Below are 26,409 nucleotides of genomic sequence, written 5' to 3'. Positions count from 1 at the left end.
TTTATTTTCATCAAGTAATTAGTACTCAATAAAGGTAATAATAAATAAATAAAAGATTTTTTCTTATTTTACAAATTTCAAAACACATTTTATTGAAATTGTAGTACATTTTTTCCTCATTAGATAAATAATATAGGAAAGAAAATATTATACAATCATAGGATTAGCAAATGTAATAATCTAATTTTAATATTATTATTTATTTTCCACCTATTTAAAATAGACTGTAAGTCAGGCGTTGCATGTTGACGCATTGATACGCGGCGCCCGTATAAAATATTAATATTATTACATATTTATATCAGTTTTTATAACGGCAAAAACTTAATACACAAGTTTTTGAAAATACAAAAGTATTTCATAAATTAAAAATTTTTAAAAACTAAAAAGCCAAAAAGGAATGTTTCATAAATTCTTTGATGTGGCTCTTATTTAAATAATGTATTATGACTTTATTATACCGTACATATTTTTAGTGGGGATGCTGGCGAGGGGGCTAGAGCCCCACCTTGCCACCCCTTGGCGCCGTGCGTGTCAACATCGTGTTCTAATAAAGCAAAAATATTATTCAAAATTATCATCATCATCATCATCATCATCCATGACTTCAGCCGTCAATAGCAGTAATGAGCAAACTTTCAGTGAGCAGGTATTTGTAGGTTACATGAAAAGATATTCTACAGAATCCTTGAAAAGGATCTTCAAGTCCAATGAAATAGTGGGAAGCTTACAAAGTCTATCCTTTCGTGCTTGTCCAGTTATAGAAATAAATGATTGGAAATTATAGAATCTGGCAGCTGGAAATCCGGAACTGTTGCTTGGAAAAACATGGTCGAATTAACAAAAGACTTAGAAGGTGCTGACGTGGAATCGAAAATAGAAGAGAAAAACCGTTATTTCTATTAATTGTTGTAATAGTAAGATATTTCTTTAAAGACTTATTACTGAGCTAATTGCCAATATTATGTACAATTAAATATGAAAAATAAATGATATAATAATAAATATTACCTTCTAAATGCATCATTAGCTGATAATAATAGACATTAACGATCTTTCCTAGTCAATATGGTGTACTGCCTAATTTGATCGGAAATATCGTTATTGACTAGTCATTAACATTATTTCCTTATGTGGGAGCCGGGAGTGATCAGAGATATTACACGATCCTGACTGTCTAGTTTTGTGTGTAGATTTTAGTATTCGTCTCGTAATTATTTATTCATAGATGTGAGTGATACTAATAATAATGTACAATAACTAATAAGAACTCTTGGTATTTGTTTTTATTACAGTTCAATATAAGTAGCTAGGTTTTATAATAATAATGTGTTTATTTACAACATATTTGCAAATAACAACAAGGTAATATTACTTAATATGCTCTGATTTACAGCAGATTTGAAAATAACAACAAAATAATAATTAGAATATATGGATTATGGGCTGATGTACAACAGTTTTGCAAATTAATAAATAATAATATAACATGGGCCTAAATTACAATAGAGATATGTATTTAAAATTCAATAAAATATAATAATATGGCTACCTACTGCATAACATTTTTGCAATTACAAATAATATAATATGTCCTAAATTACAATAGAGATATGTATTTAAAATTCAATAAAATATAATAATATTGTGCTCACAGCATTTTTGTAATTACAAATAATATAATATTGCTGAATTACAGTAGAGATAGGTATTTAGAATTCAATATAATATAATAATATGGTACTCACAATTACTGTGGAGTGGAGAGTATACTGGCCAGCGTACTTCCTGTTACAATAATTTCACAAAATACAAAATACATACATCGGTTAAATAACATAATTTGAATAAATCACATAAAAAATAAATAATATTGCTCGCTATAATAATGCAGAGCACGTTATTCGTTTGTACAAATTTTAACTTTAATTTTTCTGCGCGGACGATAATAATGTTTAGCTCGCTATAGGGCAGAGCACGCTATTCACAAAAAAAAAACAATTAACTATAATGATTTGTCTTATGACTTGACATAAAAAAATCCGCACAAGAAAGTTGACACGCGTATATATCGAGACGTTTTGTTCGTACTGACTATTTGTCATTTGATGTGTGTGTGTGTGTGTGTGTGTGTGTGTGTGTGTGTGTGTGGTTTATTATCACATTATATAATATTTCGCGTATTTGTTTAATTACTGCGATAGTAAGTAGGTACGCCGTGCCTTATCTGATACCTATTATTATATTTATTATTGTTGACGATATGCAGCTGTATTGGCGTCAACAGGTGGGACACGCATGAAGTTAGCCCCTCATTGAGAAAATAGTTTCAACTTATAAACGATGAAGTTACACAAACTCTAAAAAATCAGGTCGAAAATCATTTGGAAAATGTGTTATGAAGTGGAGAGGCTATAACTAAATACGTCATAATTACGTATTCATTCCAGTGTAAATATTATCATGATTGCAAATACTATAGTAGGTACTTGTCAGGCAACCAAACGCTAAATCGTACGCCACGCAATGTTTGGCGACTGGCGAGTAGGTTCTACGCCAGTATTTTATGTCATTATAAATTATTATAATTACAGGGATTAAAACCGATATTCGATACTGATTTTGAATACCTGTTAAAACCGTTAAAAACCGAAACCGAAACCGAAATTGGAAAAAATCGATACCGGTATCCGAAACCGAAACCGAAATCGAAAAAAGTCAATACCGGTATCCGAAACCGAAACCGAAATCGGAAAAAATCAATACCGGTATTCAAAACCGAAACCGAAATCAGAAAAAAAACGATACCGGTACCCGAAACCGAAACCGAAATCGAAAAAAGTCAATACCGGTATCCGAAACCGAAACCGAAATCGGAAAAAATCGATACCGGTATCCGAAACCGAAACCGAAATCGGAAAAAATCAAAACCGGTATCCGAAACCGAAACCGAAACCGGAAAAAAATTTTCGGTTTCAAGCCCTGCATTATAGTATAAAAATCTTTAACTTTTATACAACTCAAAACGTCATTATAATATCAATGTATCAAGTATTTTTTGAAAGTATTTGTACGTATTTTATGTGGGTACAAAAATATAATATTATATCAGAGTTAATTAAAGTTAACACTTTAGAATGTTAGACGCAAATGTATATACATATTTTATGACGGGTTTTATAGTGTAGCAGTTTATACTTGCGGGTCCTAATAATATAGTAATAGTAATAATAATAATAGTTATGACATAATAGGTGTCCTCTTTGTATTGTATAGTACATACATGATACTATATTTTACAAGACTGAAGCAATATTATTTATTAAAACCACTATCTTCCGGGACAATAATGCCTGCGTCTGGTTCCGGGGTACGCAGGCCACAGAAATTACATTTAGATAATTGAACACATAAATATTTAGAAACGGTACTCTGAACTTTTGCTCTTATCGTAATAATCATGTTTTGTAATAATATTAATAATTTTTTTTACCGTTTACGCATATTGTTTTACAGTCGAAAAGCAGCACGGCAATGTCTTGAACCTGACCAAAGTCAGCAGAGCTGATATGGGATCTTATTTGTGCATCGCATCTAATGGAATTCCTCCGTCGGTCAGCAAAAGAATCGTTCTCGACATTGAATGTAAGCACATGTCCAGACGACTTCCGTCACTATTTTTTTTTAAATTTATAATAGTTGTAATATTATTGAAAACTGTTTGGACTATCGTACTGTTGGGCATCAGACCAGTTAAATAATTAATATACATCTCATCAACCATTATCCGAATATCAAAATTATCATAGGTACAACAAAACTGGTCGGTATAATGCGACACTTGTGATAAATAATAATTATTCCGTCGATAAATATTATCTAGTTCAATATCGATATACCATTTTTAATTTTAAAAAGGCATAGCTGTGACGCTCGAATAGAACACCGGATTGATTATTATTTATTAGCTATATTATAATAATATAATGGAATGCATTAATAAATAGATACGTTGAATATTATTAAAATATGTTTGTTATTAATAATAACTCGAAAGATTGTATTAATACCTCCTAATCACCAATCAAAGGTACAATTTTGTATTATTTATTTATTTAACAATATACACTTCTGTACATATTTTATAAAATATGCAAAATTAATACAAGTAATAGAAGAGCGCATACCAGTAGAAATTAATTTCGGAGACGAGAAACATGCAAGACTTGATAGGTTTGTAATTTATTAAATATAACGCACACGAGCGCGCTTAAAATATATTATAACGTCCTTGACTGTTCAAAATATTATTCAATACTTTGTGAACAAAACTAATATTATCTTTCCGTTTTATTTTCACATCCAAGGTGAACAACAACAAAATTTTGTAATATTATCCTAAAAAAAAAATCCCACTACGGTATACAGTTTTTCGTTTTTTTTTTTTTTTTATATAGGCAATAAACTGAATATTTCACGAGTTTTCCGATTTAAGCTTTCCACGAAACCCATTTTTTTTCTTACTTTTTCGTAAGACATCATAATACTGTACGCAGACACCTGACCTATCTAATATTCAGCAGTTAAATAATTAATTAAAATAAAACTTTGAACATTTTCCACGTGAACGATTTCATTAGTTATTGCGCATTTGTGCGTTTATCTTAGTTTTTATTATCAATGATAAAAACGATACTTGAAAACTATATTAATACGTTAGAGGCTAAACAAATAACGAAGCGTGTCGTGCAAATAAATTAATAATTCGTATAATAATATCTATAAAATTCTCGTGTCACAACTTTAGTCACCATACTCCTCCGAAACGGCTTGACAAATTTTTATGAAATTTTATATTCATATTCAGTAAGTCTGATAATCGACTACTATCTATTTTTCATATCCCTAAGCGATAAGGGTTGTCTAGAAAAAAATAAAAAATAATAATAGTGCATCATATATTGGTTTCTATTGGTTAATCGGGCATGTTTGCTGATTTGTATTATTATTTTTCGTCAATATATATATTATATTATATAAATAAATGTTTGTGTGTAGATTAGACCTCTGGGAAGAAGATATAGGCTAATTTAAAAAGGGTTGAATTTGGTTTTTTTTTATTCATCGGATTTTAGTACGGTTAGGTTAGGTTAGAATTTTGTATTAATTGATTATGTTAATCCACCGTAGGTAGAATTAAGTAAAAACGACAAACTTGGTATAACTTTGATACTTTAGAGTTAAATCATACACTTACGGCACGGGGTCCGCGATCTATCGCAGGTAGATTGCCCCTACGGCCTTACCTGATAATATACTGCTGCGAATCAGGATTTTTATTCCGGGCAACAGAAAAGTTAATATAAATCTAGAACATCACACACCGAATATTAAATAACGCATTGAACAAAGTTTGACTCATATTCAGTTTGTACATTTAGCGGGTAACGAAGTGCACGGGATCAGCTAGTATTATTAATATAATATTATCATTTATTATTGGGTGGCACACACGTGCGACTCGAGAGATACACATTCGATCGGTTTTGCCGCTCGTATAATATCTATTATTATAATAATAATATTATATTATAGTTTCGAAACACCGAATCCGAAATGATTCTCGCCGATCGCTGCATCGGCGGCGGTTACATTGTCGGTGGCTGTCGAACAAAAGCAGTGGAAAAAAAGACAATAATAATACGCTGCAAGTCGACAAGCCGGAAGCAATAACGACATCATCGGTGGCTTTGTGTCTCGCCAGCGCACGAGACTGCAGACGGGGCGCCGAGTGGGTAGAGAGAGAAGAAAATATCTACACGGACTCTTTCGGGCGAAACGGAGTCCGCCATTGTTGTAGCCGACGAGAGCGAATCTCGTCATCGCGAGCTGCCAAACCGGGGACGGACTTGTAATAGTAATCATTGTGACACTACATTATGGAGACTGCATTGCGGCCTATATAATAATAACAATATCCTTATAAATAAAACGGATATTATAATAAAATCGTGCCGCGGCGGAAACGGAAATGGCGGGAAAAAAATTATTACCGATTGACAATACATCGAACCGACGATGTCTGCGTGACGAGTTACGACCACCAACGGTTTAATTATTATTATCATCATTGTTTGTTCGGTGCCAATTCCGACGGCGATAGTGTGATATTTCGGTCACGGGTCTCCGCCGATAAGGCATAGAAAGATCTAGAAGGACCCCACTACCCGCCGCTCTATAGCGTGAACCGGCTTTCGCGAATAGAACAATTAATTAGCCTATGAACAATTAATTAGTCGTTCCATAATATAAATAACATGGTATGATCGCAAAAGTCCAGATTTGGTCCAAGTTCGCGCAATACGTCACTTGCTTACCCGTATTATCATATTGTCATTAAATTATTATTACTATACACTATGCTACGTCACGTGCTTACCGAAGGATCTGACCGTCAAAAAGTTACGATCATACCTATTGTTTTTATATCATGAGTCGTTCCGTGCCCACCACCGTTGTTGGAGTCGCGTCGTTCCGTAATATATTTACGCGTCGCTTCGCCCTTCAACTTTGATTACGGAATCAATGCGGTGCAGTGCATTTGCCATCGGTGGCATCTAATTTCGTATAACGCCTTGTGCGCGAGCGGGCGACTCGGTTATTATTATTACAAGTGTCGTGTAATTGCTGGACGTACGCGGGTGCTTTAAAGCAGTAACGGGAACGGCGGTAATAAGCCATATTTATATCGATTGGTGATCGCACGCGGGTGCGGGCCTATCGGACATCGAGAGTGCGTCGGGCATTCGGCGCCATCAGCAGCCAGTACGTGGATCGCGGGATCAGAACGGGCAAGCAGGCGTTTATGGAGGTTATGGTCGTATCTCGTATGGACAGTCGAGCGGTCGGCGGTAACCGGTAACCGGTAACGTGTTATCACAATACTGATATGCGGTTTATTATTTATTGTATGTAAACAAACCATTGTCTATGATACTATATCATTATTTTGAATTTTTGGTTTATTTTATTTTTGCCTTCGCGGCGCGTGCATTATATTATATGTATTTTTTCTCGAATAACGAGTAGGTAATCCGTTATCTATATAAATAAGAATCTAACTTGATTTTGGAGACGAAGGAAACCGGTTTGTTTGTTTATTTATTATTGTTATTATTATTATTATTATTAATTATTTATTTATTTGTTTGCACTTGCATTTTTCTATTTGAAATATATATTATTCATCGAACAAATAATTTATTGTTACATTTTTTTCTACCTTATCTCTATTCTATAATAAAAAGAATAAAATTTACCACTCCAGTAGTTGAATTCCAAATGTAGAATATATAATTTTCAGAAATTAGCAATAACAATAACTGCAATATGTACCTAATTATATTATATTATTTGTATAGCCAAAAAATAGTCACATGTTTTTAAATAAAATTTAAAAATAATAATTTCTTCCGGAGGAAGGTCGGGCAGCTAGTTATATTATATAGTAGGTGGGCGCCTAAATCCCTAATATTTGTATGATTATTATATATTATCTATTATTTTCTATGCTGTGTGGTGTATTCAGGAGTGTATTCCAATATAATACAGTCCACTCTTTATTATTTACAAAAATTTGCGCAAGTTGTTAATTATGTATTATTATTAATAACCTGCATCTCTATGGTGAAACAATTAGTACAATACACGACATAACATTGTTTTTATTTCGTACGCCGCACCGCCCCCGCTTGCCTCCTGTGTATAGTCGTAATAACGTCGAATTCGGACCGCGAGAAAATAGAAACCCTCTCCGGGAAAACGTTTAGCTTGTCCGTGTAACCTCAATTAAAACGCACACATCGGCTCTGTATATTATATACGTGTGTGCGACGCCGGTTTTAATGAACTGCCTGTCTGTCTGGTGTGTGCGAAGTCACGCAAACGCTAGACGGGTGTAATAATACACATATTGTACATATTGTGTGTGTGTGGGTGGGTGTGGGTGGATGTATCACACCATGATTGTTGCGTACGCACAGACCCCGTCTATAAAAACGATTGCACGCGACTAATGGTGATGTGTTTCCAACGAGTATCGGCATAAATTTGTATTGAAAAAATTGCACTGCAGTTTGTGTGGTGGGTGCCGAAAGACGTCGAAAGACATCCATTTCGCAAATCGCTCCAAAAAAGATATTTCACTGCGAGTGAATATTATGTTATTTAAATTTTTGACAATTTTCACTATGATTTTGAAACAATATACGAAATTGATATATTATACTATATGGTTGAAATAAACTATATTGCTATAGTTTTGAATAATATATAATGGAAAACGACAGTATAATGTCAAAAAACCGAGAGTGACAACTGTTGATTGTTTATGTTTCATTTAAGTCACTTATTCTATAATAACCTATATTATAGTTACAAATAAAAAAATGATGAAAAATAAATATGCTGTGATCAATAAATTATGAGTATTATAATTTTGTTTAATAATCTCGTAAAAATAATATTATAATTATACGTGGTACCTAACAGTAAACAGTTGGAAAAGTGGTAATTTTTAATTAAACTAATAAACTAATTAATCAATTTAAATTAAATGTATGCAAACTCACAAATACATGGTAAAACTATAAACTTAAAAGTTAAAACAGTTTTGTGGAATACAACTGTTACGAATTCAATACTTCATTATTTAATTTGCTACATCGAAAAAAAATACCTACCAATGTTTTTTTTTCGAGAACTGTTGAATATTATTTTTAAAACTTATTAATTTGGTGTAAATTCACAGTACGTTGTTAAATTATGATAAATATAAAAATGAAGAATTCACTTTAAAAACTTTTCTTGTTTCCGACAAAGAATAAAAATATAACAGAAAAAAAAATGGAAAATTTAAGGCGTGACACAGTTTGGCGCAAATGCATAAATATATCATAATATTCGGAAGTTTCACAGTGATAATATTTTACAATACCTAACAAATGATAGAAAGTATACACCGTATTATAATTGATGGTCATAATTTTTGAAAGATGAAAAATGAATCAATATCTAGAAAAAAAAAATAAAATGAAAGTGGTTTTATTAATTATTTTGCATTGTTACAAATAATTATAATATTATAACAATTTTGAGATATTATATTATGATACAGTTTGATCCATGAATAATTATTAAGAAAATATACATTTTCTAATTTTCTATGAAATGAAATTTCAAAACTGATGTTGTCCAAGTGTTGAGCCAAACCCACCTGTGTCTCGTTAATTCGTGAATCTATAGCTATATTATTTGGAACATAACATCGTTAATTGATTAAATTACTTAACAGAGCCAAACACTACATTTTTCTCTGCGAAGCGATTTTAAACTTGAATATTTTGTTCATTCCAGAGTAGCGTTTGCATTTTATCTCTTTATTACTTTTAACTAGATTATTCATCGTAATTGCCTTCAGCCTTGTATATTTTGATACAAACGAAAAATTATTAAATTAAATTTCAATTTTATGTGCTCAACTCGATATTTATAACCCTTCGGTTTGTTAATTAAAAAAATCGGATTCGTAACGACTTATATCAAAGGTGTTATAGGTACCTATCATAATTTATTATGAAGTATTTAAAATAATCTTAATCGAATTTTACCGAATATAATGTAATATTATCGAACAACATCAACCGGTGAGCTACAAATTATATGCCACACCCATAATTTAATACCAATTATCTTCCATAAACGCAACACTTGCAAATGGCACGAAATTAGTCATAGGTCACGTGAAAACTTTTAGTTCACGCATTTGATTATTATTTCCCAAGTTTCGAAAATTAATTTTACACGCTTTTAAGAAAATATTCGTTTTTGATTTAAATATTAAGCGACGAAGAGTTAACCGAGTTCTAGTGACAATTTAATTATCAATGAAGAGATATGCATATCATATAAGATTGTTAAAAAAAGAAATAATTATTGTACCCTCGATTGTACCTGTAAATAACTTATGCTACCTAGTTGGCATTATCAACTAATAAACTAATTGTGTGCAATCTATATTATTATGATAAAAAAGGAAATAAGAATAAATATTTTTTTTTGACTTATATGTATCTCATGATCGTAATATTGTATTATTATAATACAACATGAGTTTGATTTAAACGAATAAATACCTACAATGATATCTTTATTTAAATTATATTTTGGTTTTTATATAAATGTACCTTTTGGTTTATATAATATTATAGTAGACTGAATTAACTTCATAACTAACTAATTACCAATGCTAAAGTGATTTACAGAAGATGACGTCTGACGTTTTGTTCGTCATCGTTTTGACTTTTCGGTTTACGTTTAGCTACTATATAGCATATGAACTTTTCAATTTTTGAAAGACCTCGTCTCAAGGGGACTAAAGTATACGATCAACGTTAATGTATTTATTTGGGTTGGTTTTGCTTTTATTATATTCATTGAAGAAGTTTACTGACCACTTTGTGAAATTGCTACAGTATTTTTTGACGACTATTGGAATTTATTGACGTATACAGGATGATTTACCAAGCATGATCACGACCGTGTTTTCATTTAATAATTTATTTATTCTAATTCTAAGTCTTCCCTCTCGCTCCTCTAAACTTTCTATGAATGACTCTCCACAGCAACTCGGCAAAATGTGAAACCTTATCTAACCTAAACCTCGAATCCTCATTAACTACATCAAATTTTCACCACAGCACGCCTACCTGTTGTCCCCTTTTAACTCTTCGAACATTCTCTTCCATGTTCAACGTATATTCTCAAAAACATTATTCTCCTTATTTTATCCTTCCTTGACCAATATATTATAGGTATTGCTATTTTTACAGAAAATACCTCGGAAAATACATAACTTTATCGAATGAATTTTTTATTATTTTTTTTCACACAAAATTGTACTTTTATTTCATTTTACCAATATATTTTCAGTTTCTCCAACGTTGGTGGTGCCAAATCAATTAGTCGGGGCCCCGTTGGGCACTGACGTAACCATCGACTGTCAGACTGAAGCATATCCTCGACCAATAAGCTTTTGGTCCTTCCAAGAATTCAGAAATATGATATTTTCTGGGCCAAAGTATCACATAGTAACCGACGAAAACGGGTACAAAACACACATGAAGCTAACTATACGATCTCTGAGTCCAGAAGATTATGGAAGTTATAGATGTGTCACAAAAAACTCGTTGGGTGAAGCCGAAGGATCCATGCGAATTTATGGTAAGAATATTTTTGTATATATCTTCACTAATAGTCACAATAATTTGGTATACTTTTTAAATGTACCTAATGTATTATCGTTTTTTACTTGTGTACTTATAAAAAAAGAGCCCACACACATAGGTACGTGAAGTTGGCACTACAAAGTTCTTAAAACTTTTCAAAAACATCCCAACAACTTTTACTCCGACTTGTTGGACATCTGTTGGAATTTGTTGGAAATTTTTAGAAAAGTTACGAGACTTTGAAGTTTGTAGTTCCAAGTACATGATCAACACTACAAAGTTCTTAAAACTTTTCGAAAATATCCCAACAACTTCTACTCCGACTTGTTGGACATTTTTGGACATTTGTTGGAATTTGTTGGACATTTTTAGAAAAGTTACGAGACTTTGAAGTTTGTAGTGCCATTACCAACACTACAAATTCTTAAAACTTTTCGAAAACATCCCAATAACTTCTACTCCGACTTGTTGGACATTGTTGGACATTTGTATCAGTATAATTGACATCAGTATAATAGATTTATGCACCTAAACTTTGCTTTTATGTTATTATAGTTTTTATGGTAGATCTGCATAAAATAATACTGTAGATGTTCGTATTTTTTTTTAAGCACAATTCCTTAAAATATAAATTACTTACATCGATTAATACATCATATTCGACTACACATCTATGATAGGAACTAACTGATAACCGCTACAGTAAGTGAAATATATTGAAAAAAAAAATTGCGGTCAAATCAAACGTACCTACTAAAACGGTCATGAATCACATTTCGTAGATTATAAGCTTAATTATTTATTTTCTGTCGTAAATTATGGAGTTGAAAATATTAATATTGTAGCTAATATGTGGATAGTATTTTGTTAAATAATTATTTTAAAGATGTTAAATGTTAATTTTTTTTTATTACCTACCTACTTGTATTGACTTTTATTCAGACTGAGATAATTTATCATCATTTATTATCTTACAGTCAAATGTGTAATTTTATTTATTACATCAGTCAATCCTTTTTCTTCTTGGAATCCAAGTCTTGTGGTTATTGCATTGTTCGCAATTTAAATATTTATCCTGGAAATAACAATTTTTATTGAGCTGTTGAAGATGAAATCATAAATAATTATTATTCTGAGTAACTGTTTTCCATTTGCCTGTCACGAGCCGATGAACTACATTTATAGTTGATCCGAGAAAATCTATATTAAAATTATTTTATTGTTTGTATTTGATTGAATGTTATTGTAGTTTTTTAATCTCTCTCTCTCTCTCGTTGTTCAATATTATTATTTTCAATATCTAATATTATCATATTCTTAAACATCTAATATTTTGCTGTTTGTCTTCATTATGTCTCATTATGATATTGGATTGCGTATTTTAGGAAAAAATCAAAAAAAAAAACGTTTGCTGAATGTGGTCGTTATACAGTTGTAAGTAATAATTACTTAGTCGTCCATGCTCCAAGATAAACAACACATACCTACATTGAATCAAATACTATATGACACTTATATGACTAATCACAAATTGAAAGACCAAATTAAACAACTTGGACAACAATCGATTACCGCCCGCCTACATTTAGCTTACATTTGGGTAAAAAAACGTTAACACTTTTCCGTTGATTCGTGTCAAATATTATGCCACATACCTCGTTTGAAAACAACGTAAATGGCAACTGGGAATGTTCTATTGCGATACGATTCCCCATATAATGTATATAGGTACCTACATAATAATATTATCATCTATTTGGCATCGTTTGACTGTGTGGGACTAGATTTACGGTGTCCTGGGTAATTGATAATTCGTTACAAGTCCATTGAAGTTATCGTCGAGTTACCGATTTTATATCGTAGGTATTGTAATTTTAAACAACATGAAAGGTACAATAGTATTATAGTGCAGAGAAAATATAATTAAGAGTTAAATCCCTTTGAAGTATTGAAACTTCATAACTTATACCTACACATATACCACAAATACTGTATTAATCATAGTGAGATAATATGCAAATAATTAAATCATGATTATAATTATAGTTACATGGAATGGTCTAACACTATGCAGCTTTAAAATATATCATAAAAGTAAAATATAATATAATATTATATCTCGGGTCACATAAAAAAATGTATTAAATAAATGGTTCACTAAAATGTAATGGACCATTCGTGAGCCAATAAATCATGTTTAAGTGACAAATTGGCATAGTAAATTGATTCATCAAATTATGCTTAGCGATATTGCTCATACGACCCAGCATAAGTGTGTTATTATTATTTTAAAACAACATACATGTCATAAAAAAAATCACATAAAAAATGCACTATTATTTTTATACTCAGCGTATGTAATACAAACTTAACCTAAAAGAAACAGAAAAAAAATAAAATGTTATAAAACATACATGATGTTTTTAAAGTGATATAAAAACACAGTGCGATTCACATTCGTATTCAACAAAGAGCACATCAATTTTTAAACTTTCTATATCAGTTTCGAACTACAAAAGAACCATTTATATATTATATAAATATAGTATCTAAGAGTTTATGACATAAGTTTTATAAATATTGTATCCTTATGCATTTAAATGACAGTCTCCGTAGAATTTCAAACTTGGGATGGGTAAAAAAATATCAAATTTAGATTAAAATCTATCGTTTTTAGAAGTTAATTAAAAATTTCTTATTGCTTAAAAGACATCAACAGTAATAATATATTAAAAATAATTGTACGGATTGGCAAAATTAAATATTAAAGTATAAAATTGACCAAGTCAGGAGCGTCACACAAACTTCGGCTGTTGTAAAAAAAATAACTGTGAAATACCCATCAGTGTAATATTTATATTTTAAAACTTAAGAAAATAATGAATAAAAACTTGTAAAAATCCAAAACACACTTCACAATTTAAAATTATTTGAACACAATTTAATTGATTTTGAAAATAAAATAAATATAAGCAAAACACCAATAAAATTCTCAGAAGTTTTTGTTTGAATAAATGGTTTTTATATTGGTAAATCATAAGTAAAAAGTAAACATAATATTATATATTGAAAGTTTTAACGCTTAAATAGATTACAAACTTTTTGTAAATATAATTGAAAATATAATTTTTAATAAATGTTAAAATAGCAAATGAATAAGTTTTTGTGATTTTTTTTTAAACATATTGCTCATTTAAATATTTCATTATTAATTATAAATATTATTTTGTGTTATTTGTATAAACATGCGTATATTATTATAAAGCAAATTATGTTTATTCTAACAATATTGAAGTAAATATATTTAAAAATTCTTTTTCTCCTTACAATATTAGATTTTTTTTAATATACCTTTGAACTTACGCACTTATTCTCAAAATTAAAATTTAATGGATTATCAAAAAAAAAATTATGTTTACTTTTTGACCAACATTTCAAAATGCTTTTCTTCGCATAAAAACTTCTTCGAATGATAAAGTTTTAAAATAGAATTATTAATTTTTAATTGGGTCTAAAAACGGTGATTTCCAACTTATCGTCGGCAATTAAATTAATATTAATATAACTTACCTCTCAATTGAGTAGGTAATTTACAGGAGAAATTTGGCGATCTTCGTAAACTTTATCGACGTGGTCTGAATTTATTTTATCATTCATAATACCGTCTTTATTCAATTGGAGGTAAGCTATTGGTTTTTATTGGGATGTCCGTGAACTGAATATGATTCTTATTTTACTTTCGATTAGTTAAAAGTTCGTCATTTTCTAATTGGTATAAATCGTCTCGTTCATTTTGGCTCTCGTCTGACGTCACAGGTAATGGGTTACCAAAATATATTTAAAAATCAGCGGCGCCACTCGCAACAATATAATAATATGAATAATTTTTAGCCATAAATTCTACTAATAATTAGTAAGGGCTGTTCTTACAATATCCGGTTATACTTAACCGACACTTATAACCGGCCGAATTCTGCCGGTAATAATATCTGTTATCAGTCGGTTAGCGTTAACCGACACTCTACCGGACATTGTAAGAACGGCCCTTAATAATAAATATCATGATGAAATAACCAATATTATATTTAATGTTAATTTGTCATGATAAAATATATCTTCTAAGTTGGAGTTAAAATGTTTAAATTATATTTCACAATGACATTTAAGTTTGTATTCTATTACAATTAAACACGATCGTTTTTTCAATACAATACCTATATAGTGTTCAGACACCTAATTTTGTAAAATCGTAACGGTCGCCGACGGCTAAGATGGAAAAGTTATAAACGTTGAGCACAACTGATCATTAATAGAATAAGTACGACTACGTTTATTCATATTTATTTTTATAGCTATAGTATTTTTTAGTTGTTTTATAGACAAACAATAATTAGTAGGTATATTATCGCATAAGAAAATAACGTTAAATGTATTGCACATTCATTATGTTTATTTCAATTGATAATTATTACCTGCATTGTACAACTACGTCATGTAGATAAATTTAAGTTGTTTTATGCTTATTTTAAAATTACTGCAAAATATATTTATATATTATTCAGAGACCCGAGAGAAACAACAACAAATTTCCAAATTTTGGGAAAAATTAGTTTTTGGTTACATAATATTATTAAGAAAAAATACTGTACCGTTTGGTGCGACAACCTAACAAACTCGATTGTTAAATACAAAGATATCATAAAAAAGAGATGTCTGGTTTTTATTTCATAGAACTCGGAGATGTCTTGTTGTTGCACTAAAATAATTTATTCATTACGAGTATAATAAAGTATATACTATATAATATAATATATATTATGTATTGCATAATAATTTCTTAGTGCAACAACAAGACATCTGCAAGTTTTATTTTCAGATTTTGAGATCATACAAATTTGATTTTGATAATTTGTCACTGAATACTACTTATACAAATCATTGCAAATAGATAAATGTAATATCTAAATATTATATGTGTTGTTAGTTTTTAAAACCTTTTTAAGTACTTCCTTAAAAATTGTATTAATTGGAGAAGTCTTGTTGTTGCTCTCAGGTTTAGATTTATTATACTATATTAACTAATATATATTTTATATTTTATATATTTATTTTAATATTAATATCATAATATACGTCCTGTAAATACGTATATTCTGTCCTTGTGATGATGTTCAATGAATAAACCTAATAAACATTCAAAACAAATACCTATTAGGTATCGCTAATCATATTATGTATACTTAGGTAAAAATTAATACTAATACATCTTAAAAAATATCACAATTTTGAATTTACATAAATTATTGTTCATTCAATTTGAAAATTGTTAATTATTATTTTTGTTACCATAATATCGTTCTGTATAATTATTGTTTTCAGAAATTCCAAGACCATTTCAAAATCCAAAAAGTACGTCAGGATTACTGAATGAAGCAGCACATATCGGTAAGCCATTTTATTAAAATAATAAATTCCTTCAAATTTTTTTTTACGATCTGTTGAATTAGTTATTAAGGAGTTTATAGCCATTTTTATAGTTTTTAACGCTTCGACCCGAAGAGTATAAACAACCAAACGCGGAAAGTATCTGCAGTTATCTTGCTAAGTATGTACCTACCTACACGGTTTTTGAACGTAGAAAACTGCAACAATTATTATATAATTTATTATGTATATTACGTCATTACCATTTTGTTTAAAACATTTATTTACTGGACGTTGAAGCAATCATAGTTCAATAATATATTTTATGTAAATCTCTGCGCCCGTACCAACTGTTAAAACGTGTTTGATGGCTTTTGATATTGCCATATTTAACAACATAAATTGGAAAAATATGTATAATATATATTACTAACACAATAATATACTATATATATATTTATGTATTATATATATGCATTATATTATATATTATACATATTATTATGTGCCCACTGATTGCTGTGCATTGCGAACCGGGTAGGCACTATAAATTATTCTAAACTCGGGAAATCTGCGACGACCTGCACTGTTAACCGCTTAACTCACAAATTTGAATGTCCGAAATAGTATTATTATGTGTCCAAATGTTTAGAGCCACTTTAACACTACTACCATACATCAGAGAATCGCATTAATAATCGTACGGTTAACGTAGGTAATGGCGTAATGGCATTCGCTCCCCTCCCAAAAGGTCTATTACAATAATACCTAATATGAGTTAAGTGATTTTATAGGCGTCGTCCTTTCCTCTCGAGAATCACATTATTATCAACCTTTTTCGATTCGATAATTAAACTGCTGTGTTTGATTAGTCGCTTAGTTTTGTTATATTATAATATAATATATAATATAATATAAATATATTATATCATATAGTTCTATCGATGTACTTACTAACATTATAGTGTAGATATACCTACTGATTTTAGCTTCTGAGCGGAGCGAGGAAGCTATTGGTTTTACAATGGTGTTTATTTTTATTTTTTTTTTTATGTCCTGTATACAAAATTTCTACCAGAAGGAGTGCTTCGAGTTCAACATATAGTACCTTATCTTTTATAAAATTGGATCAAGATGGTACTTTAGAGAGGTCATTTTCCGATTTTCTCAATAGTTATTTAATACCACACGGGGAAAACCACCGAAAAATTACGAAAAACGTTAAAAATGGGATTTTAATTTCTAACGTTTTGTTTATCACCATAGAAATGAATAAAAAATTATATTATAATATTAATTCATCTTACATGATAAAATAAATAATAATAATATAAAATATCCAGATTGACAAACCGTCTCCGCTCAGAATCGTTTTTCTTATACAATAATATTTTATCATTGAATTCATGTCTAATACAATCCGTTATACAATGACCCACTTGCAACTTACTGTACAGCAGTGTGACATCCACTTACCTGCTTTTTACTTGTTTATTCATCAGCGAGTGATATAATGTAAAACAAATTATTTTGATAAACTTCTACGGACAGTGCTACGGATTACGAACAAAACATTTACGACGGGATAACGTAGTCGCACTGAGTTTGAGCACATCGATTCAAAGTTCGAATCGATCAACACTGTGCTCGGTTAAATAGTTATCTTCGTTTATAAATATTTGCTTAACTGTTGTTTTTCCTTCGACGTACTTGCAGTTATTTTTTACGGTTATGCAAAAAGCTGAAAAATTCAATACACAACCTATTCTGGGTGCCGGGACCAGCCTTTGACCAAAAAAATATATGGTTCGCGGCCCTAAACGTACACTCAAAAGAATATATTATTATGAAAAATCAGACCACCACCATTGTTTCGCTTGTAATATTATATTAATATGAATATTATTAAGCATAGGTATATGTTTACGGTGAAATCTGTCTTGAATCTATAGTGTTCTATATAGGAACCGGAAATAATTAAGTTAAATTTACATTTTATCGAGTTAAAATTATTCACATTTATATAGACATATTTTATTTTTTATCGACGGCTTTAGGAAATAGCTTTTTACGATTTTAAATAGTTTTTTTGTCACGCCTGCACCGAAATTTTGGTTTTCAATAGCGGTTGAAGCGTTGGAAAGCATCCTTTTTCCGTCAAGCTAGTGGCAAAGTGGAAATCCCAAAAAGTGCCGGGTGTTAAAGTGAAAATCCCAAAAACTGCTGGGCGGTAAAGTGGAAATTCCCAAAAGTGCTGCGCGCATATTTCACGCGCATATACCTTGAAATCTATACCACGGTCGTCGGTTCTTAAACTAACCATAAACTTTTGGTTACATCATATAATCATATTATATTATAACCGCCATGCGCGTGACGTTTAAAATAAATAATCGTTTCTTTCATGAAATATTGTTGTCTTGTTGTCGTATAATTATAGTCACGATTATAGATATACAGGTTACTTATTGAAACTTATTTTTTGGTGAGCTTAAAATTAACGATCTTGTCAAAGCAAGAATAACAGTTAGCGCTTTTGCATTATAGTGATTTCTCTTGGTACTACAAAATATATCAGTATAGATGTACAATATTATATGTATTAGAGCGCTAGTAGTTGTTCTCACATCGTTGGTCGGCTGTTAGAATTCAACATTTTCGCGCACCACTTTTGTTGTGTATGTACATAATGTCGTTGAGTAACCTGTATATCTTTAATCGTGATTATAGTCAAGCAGTTGCATAGATCCCACAATCGATGAATGCAGAGGCGTGACAAAAAATAGCATGTATGGCTCGTGTGGGAAGGCAATATCAGTATTAATTGGTGAAACAGCTCACTTTCCGCCCTTGTCACACAATATACTATTATAAACTTTAACCGTTTAGAAAACGTGATAAATAATATAATATTATGTTTGGAAAAAAGAAACAATATTTATCGTAAAATTTATCGAATAAAATACTTACATACTTTCCGTATGATCACTTCGACAATATTCACTATGCATAATTATTCATCATGATACGAGTATATTTTAAATACTGAGCGGAGTGAGGAATGTAATAATGGTCTCGGAATGATGTGTGCTTTTTTTTTTTTTTGTGAATATTTGGTGTAGCGAGAAAAAATGTACTTTCGACGTCGAGGGTGATCTCTGGTTGTCTGGTAACGAATTTTTATATCCTGTTGGTACTTTGAGGATAGGAAGGTCCAAGGGTAGATAAGCACGCAATACTTTTCTCAATAACTGGAGGAAAAAAACAACAAAAAATAGTGGGTAAGCCAGTATATCTGCAATACACCCGTTTTCAAAGAAATTGTTTTTTTATTTTTAATATTTAAAAGGGAGTTAGAAGCTTGAAACATCCACCAATTATTATTTTATGCTTGAATTTTTGAGATTTTAGATAATTTACAAAACATTTTATTTATTTTTGACATTTTAAATTTTTCGACAGTTACCCGTTTATTTTTTGTTTTTATTGATACAATATTTTTGGCTATCGGTCAATAAGTTTAAAAACAAAATAAAATGTTGCCCATCGGTTGTTTATTATATATAATAGCAATTAAAAAAAAATATAGAAAAATATAAATAAGTTAATATATTTCATTTTATTTCGTAGGCCTTTCAAGTTGAAATTACCAAAAATGTGCTAACTATGAAATTTGTAGTTAAAAATGTATTGCATTTTCAGTTTCAATAGCTAAGTCTTGAAAAGCTTTTAGAATAAATGTTGCATATTAAATTTCTAAAACTTTCATAACTTTATTTCGAATTTGACCATAATTTCACGACGTCATCTGTAGGTTGTTTTCATATAATACGCATAATATGTTGTGTCGTGCAAGTTAGTGTTTCAGACGTCAGTATAATATTATGTGTAATTGCTCAAAATCGTCTTCGGACGACCACTATAATCACTTACAACTTAACCTGGAGGGTGTTTCTTTAAAAAAACAAAAAACATCCTTGTTGATGTATGACACGCGTGTTTTATCTGAAGAGACAGGATCACGTGTAGTTTTATTTGAAATTTACGGCCGCAAAAATAATGACTGAGTTCCGTGTAAAATTTAAATGTGATTTATACCCGGGTGTAAGGTGTGCACCACATAACACTGTTATTCGAAACAAGAGCTAGTTGCGTATAGTATGTTCATTTCGATGTAATAGAATTTCGACGTTGTCATACATAAAATACCTTTTACGAATTGATGGATCACAAATTTATGTGAAATTATAAACCCTAAAAAATATTAATAATTAAAAAATGGGTACCTATCTAGGCAATTGAAAAAAAATCCATTTTAAACACACACTAATGGATTAATCAATAAATTCGTTACAACCAATAGTCAATCGTGAATGATTTCATCAGTATATCATATTTAATTTAAATATTAAATATATTAATGATAAAAATAATATTGCATAATATATAACTATCGATAAAAAAATGTAAAAATAAGATTAGACTAATAAAATACTAATACAACTGTTCAAATATAGCAATTTTTTATAACGATAGTAATTATTCTTTTACATAAATAACCGTTCTGTTGCGTAACCAACTCGTATTTATATAAATAATTCGATTTCAATATTACTTTACTCGATTGAAAATAAAAATTGAATAAAAACATTTCATTATTATTATTAATGTAATAATTTAAAAAAATATTTTCTACCGCTGAGATAACTATAGAAATTAATTTAAAACCTAGTACCTACAAGTAAACGCCGTAGTGTTGTGTTAAATAATAATAATAATAATAATAATAATAATAATAAAGTAAGCTCGAGATTTGATACGTAAACAGTATAATATACGATCGATTTCTTCGCAGAAAAACCGGTGAAAGATATGATGTTTTTTTTCTGAATTTGAAGAACAACATCGAAATGGAATAAATTACACGACGACTGATATCGTATCGAGAGAGATGGAGAAAAAATCTCTTTTGGTTGTGGATTTCGATATAAATACACAGCGCATAATACACCCATTATACAGGGTGATGCATCAAGCATGCTCACCAATCACATATTTTCCTTTAATAATTTATTAATTCAATGAAATTCTGATTTTTGCAATTGTTTTGTATGTATTCTAAAGGGCACATATTTTCGTTTTTTACTTACCTATACATTAAAAAGTGTCTTATAACGACACAAATTTCTTTATATTAAAATATAAATAATAACTTTTTATGCAAATTGTTGGGCAAATGAACATTTTGAACATTTGCATGTGTGTAAATCTAAAGTCGAATGTGACGTTTTCAAGTAATTACTTTTTAAAATGTATATAATATATACCAATGATAATAATAGTCCTTAAAAATGGTTTTACAAAAACAAAATACCAACGTATTCTTAAATCATCACGGCCCCCTAATTTTCTATCATACAATAGAACTATTATCTGGGTACATCCTTTGTACCTAAATACGTTAAATACGGAACTCAAAAACCAGTTGTTCGAATTTCGTTTTAGAAAATTCAAAGTATTCGAAATAGATGCCATCTGTTTAACAATTTTTCAGGAAAAAAAGGTGTTTCTTATTTCCAAAAAACAAGTCAGTATCACCACAAGAAACTCTTTTAAAATGGTACTCACCAACGTACAGTAAACCAAGTGTTTTTTAAAATACGGCCTTTAAGTGTAATTAAAAATTCAAGAAATCGGAATTTAATTAAATTAAATGAAAAAAGGCGGGGGTACAAGCTTGGCGAGTCGTCCTGTATAATACACCATACCTATAACTACCTGCCAAATACCTACTTCGTATATCACTATTATTATTTCGTATATAATATTATACGCGAACTCACATCCGTATAATTACATAACCGAAGCGTTTCTAAAAACACCATACTTGTATTATGAATTGTGTACCGTATACGTCACCGATCTCGTTTAAGTGATTTTCTCGGTCCTGGCGGGCCGGGCACAACCAATGCTTTTATTTTTCGATTTCCTGGGAAAGGAGTACATACCTCATAGTATAATAATGCAGGTTTAGAGGGAAAATTTTGCGCTGCCGTCGTTTTCCTCACCCGAAGAACTATACAACGGTGAGACGCGACTTGTCGGCCGACATCTAATGCGCCGCTCCCGACTAAAGTCGATCCGTCCGACCTTCACGAACGGCTTTATCTCGTTTTTGTCATCGACCATGTCAAAGAAAAAACCACTGACGATCGTATATTTCGTTATAGTATATACTATATATTATAATATGACATCGCCCGTGATGTGCCTGCATCGCGATAGTTTTTGTCCATAAATCATATATTTGTATTCATCGTACCTATACTTTTATTAATTTAACCGAACTTTGATAATAATACATTATTTTATCAAGGCACAAGGCTGATTGATTTATTTGTCCGTCTCCCGTGTATATACTTCCGAGATTTAAAAGAATCGATCTAGGCTCGATTTTTGAAAAAAAAAATATATTGATACATTATTGCCAACTCGACGTGAGTGCATTAAAGCAGAATTGCGAATAACTTTCGAGCTTTAAGAGGACGCTTTATTCGCATGTGTCGTATTTTGCAGTAACCGCGTAATACATTGACGTACAATATAGCAAATTTGCGTTTGTTTTGTTTTGTTGTTTTCAATTATAAAGTTGAAAGTCGAGAATATCGTCTTGGGAACCTATCGTCGTGGGCTATTGACGATTTATTAATTTTAAAGTGTGTTATAATAATTTATAAGTCATAACACATAAGTTATAACTATATGTAAAATATTATAGTTTTAAAATGATCGTGCGATTAAATTTAAAAACAGATAAATTCACCCTTGCGTTAAAATTAATGGCACAAAAAGAATTCTGCTGGACGTAAATTTTATTGGTGAAGAAGCAGCGATACCTTCGCAAGTAAAAAAATAAGCAATCCCATGACATTGTTATGTCCATACAGTTTTTAGAAACAAATCTGGAATATTTTAACAATACCATCACGTATAACTCATTATATTTTTTTCAAAGAAAATATAAACTTTCAAAGTAATTCCATCCAAACTAGTCGTAAACATTTTGACGGGAATATCAAGTATCATATAGAATCATAATTAATAAAAAAAAAATATGTAGAACAAGCCAATATCAGGTACGTATCATGGGGTCGCGGTTTTTTTCGAGGAATTCAGATGAATAGTTTTTGCTTATTTTTGATGAGAGACAGATAAAATGGAGCTCTTTGCGGTTATGTACAAATCATTGAAAATAATATGCCCCATATTCTCAAAAGATTATCTCTACATTTCCGTTCGATAATCGTTAATGTTCTATCCATTCCTTTATCATCTATATCGTTCATAACATGATATAATGTGATCAGCATAATATTAATATATTCTTAATTATGACAATATTAATATCAACCCCGCAAATCACTAATATAATAAATGTTTTGAAAGAAACATCACGCAAGAAACAGCTATTTCCATATTATTGTTAATTTCGATTTGTATATTAGTATATTATAATACTATAATATCGTACGTGTTTAAGTGTTTTTATCATAATATTTACATCATAATATCTTACGTCTCTCTCTCTCGAAAAAAACGATAAAATATAATCTATAATATGCGAACTATAGACTAGAAAACCGGCGGCCACCCGTGGACTTGCGTGGGTATACATTGTGTACGGCATCGTATATTGCGCACAACAATAATAATATGGCGCGCCGCTGATTTGCATAAGTCACACGTTTGTTAGTCGCTGTCGCGGAGACTACCGCTGTGTGACATCATCCCATATACGGCTGCGTGCATGCGGGATAATATTATATTATGCTTGCGATGTGCTCGATGTCGACGTGATATTAATATATATGTCAGTGAAATGTGTACGCCTATATTGAAATATATCGTATATAGGTAGGTACAGCAAACACCGGGACGATCGGCGCGATGCATCTGACGGCGATGTTTCCGGCAAAGGGCTGAAGATTGCGTTTTATCTCGACGCACACGCGACAACAGCCAAATGGAGACGGGCCCGACAGTATATAATATTATGTCAATACACCCGTGTGGCACACTCATTCGTGTAATCGCGTGTGTGTGTGTGCTTGTAGGTATGGAAGTTTATTATTATTACGATCGATGGTTACGGTCGATGATATAGTGATGCTATACATGACCCACTATATATTATATTATCATCGTGTGATGGCAATAATAATAATAATAATAATAATGACGAGTGCACACTTATATTGCGATATTCTATAGTGTCGGCGACGGCTAAAACTATTGTGCGCAATTGCGCATCAAGACGATTACAAGATATTATCATTAAAGCGATAGTAACTCTGCGGCCGTCCCCCGCCGCAACGGTGAATAACGGCTTTCCGTTAAAGTGTTTTTTAACTTAACTCGCGTTAAAAGCTGCTATATGTTGCAGCATATATACATACATATATATATATTATATACAAACCGATAATCTTCACTAACCCTTTTAACGTAAGAGCATTAAAGATCGAGTAAAAAACTAAAAAATCTACTACACACATTTCACTGAGCTGTCCTCTGCACCTCGTTTAACACGCGATAGGTATGTGAGCGTGTGACATATTGTGCTCGGAAATGTCCTAATTTTAAGGCGATACCAATCAATATTCCAATATCTGCTCTTGGCCGCGACTCGATTCGTTTGCTTTATAATATACCTTATGAAATATGTCTGTGTATGTCTTTTCGTATCTCGGAAAACCCGCTTTGTTCATTACCAATTAAAAGTTGTTTGTTTATCATAGTGTTTTATATGGTTTGAACACAGTCTGATGGAAAGTCCGGTAACATGTCGTAGATTCTTGATAGTTGACTATACGTTAATAATATGTTATTGAATCGATTTACACTAAACCGTTGTACCTAACACGTCATAGGGTGATGTAGGTGATTATATTAATATTTTGAAAGTTGAACCAATTTACACTAAGCCGTTGCCTTATGAAAATACAAAACTATTCGATTTGATTTTTAAAGTACCTATAGCCGCAATTTCACGACATTGCGAAATGCGTGTTCTTCAAAGCATTCGTCTGAAAACCAATATCGATTATAAATTATTTATTACAATATTGTAATAGGTAATATATTAAAATATAAACCAATATTCGTGAGTATTGTCTTGACGTTATCGCATTACTTGGTGAAAAAAATAAAATAGTTTTAAATCAATGATATACCTGCAGCGTAAAAGCTCAATAATTTTCTATTTCGGTTAATACCGCGCTGTTAATATAAGATATAATATTCGTTTTGAATTTCAATGATTTGAACCGCGTTTTAATTTTTTTATAAACACGCGAAAAATATTATTATTTTTACGGCGTACAAACATAATAATATAGCGACTGACGAACAGGTTGTGATTAACGTAAATAAAACAGTTAGGTAGGTATAATGTTGTAGGTGGGTTCGTTAGCTTACATCAGACGAAAAAAAAACGATTAATTGTAATTAAACGCGTAACCGAATGATAAATTAATACATTTAAATCAACGATCTGTACAATTAATAATAATAATAAAAATAATAATAATCATTACCGGCTATTAGCGGGGTAAAAAACATGTAGGTATATAATACAAACATATTATATTATAATCGTGTATTCTCGTGGGAGAACATTAGTGAAACAAATTCTTCTTTT

At 30.6% G+C, this 26,409-nt stretch overlaps 1 protein-coding gene and 1 long non-coding RNA gene across 2 annotated transcripts in view; both read left to right on the top strand.

The window, feature by feature from the left end:
• Positions 1-26,409, top strand: part of LOC100165725 (neurotrimin-like) — a 146,668-nt gene that overhangs the window by 79,025 nt on the left and 41,234 nt on the right. The window contains exons 5-7 of the mRNA NM_001293409.1: positions 3,517-3,645; positions 10,990-11,280; positions 16,665-16,730. Coding sequence (NP_001280338.1) covers positions 3,517-3,645; positions 10,990-11,280; positions 16,665-16,730 — 486 coding nt within the window. The remainder of the gene's footprint in view (positions 1-3,516; positions 3,646-10,989; positions 11,281-16,664; positions 16,731-26,409) is intronic.
• LOC115033864 lies at positions 122-871 on the top strand. Its single transcript, XR_003839195.1, has 2 exons — positions 122-649; positions 759-871. It is a non-coding gene; the product is annotated as an uncharacterized LOC115033864 (long non-coding RNA).

Source organism: Acyrthosiphon pisum, chromosome A1 (genome assembly GCF_005508785.2).
Source record: "Acyrthosiphon pisum isolate AL4f chromosome A1, pea_aphid_22Mar2018_4r6ur, whole genome shotgun sequence".
NCBI classification, from domain to species: Eukaryota; Metazoa; Arthropoda; class Insecta; order Hemiptera; family Aphididae; genus Acyrthosiphon; species Acyrthosiphon pisum.
This window is presented reverse-complemented; position numbering and strand designations above follow the sequence as displayed.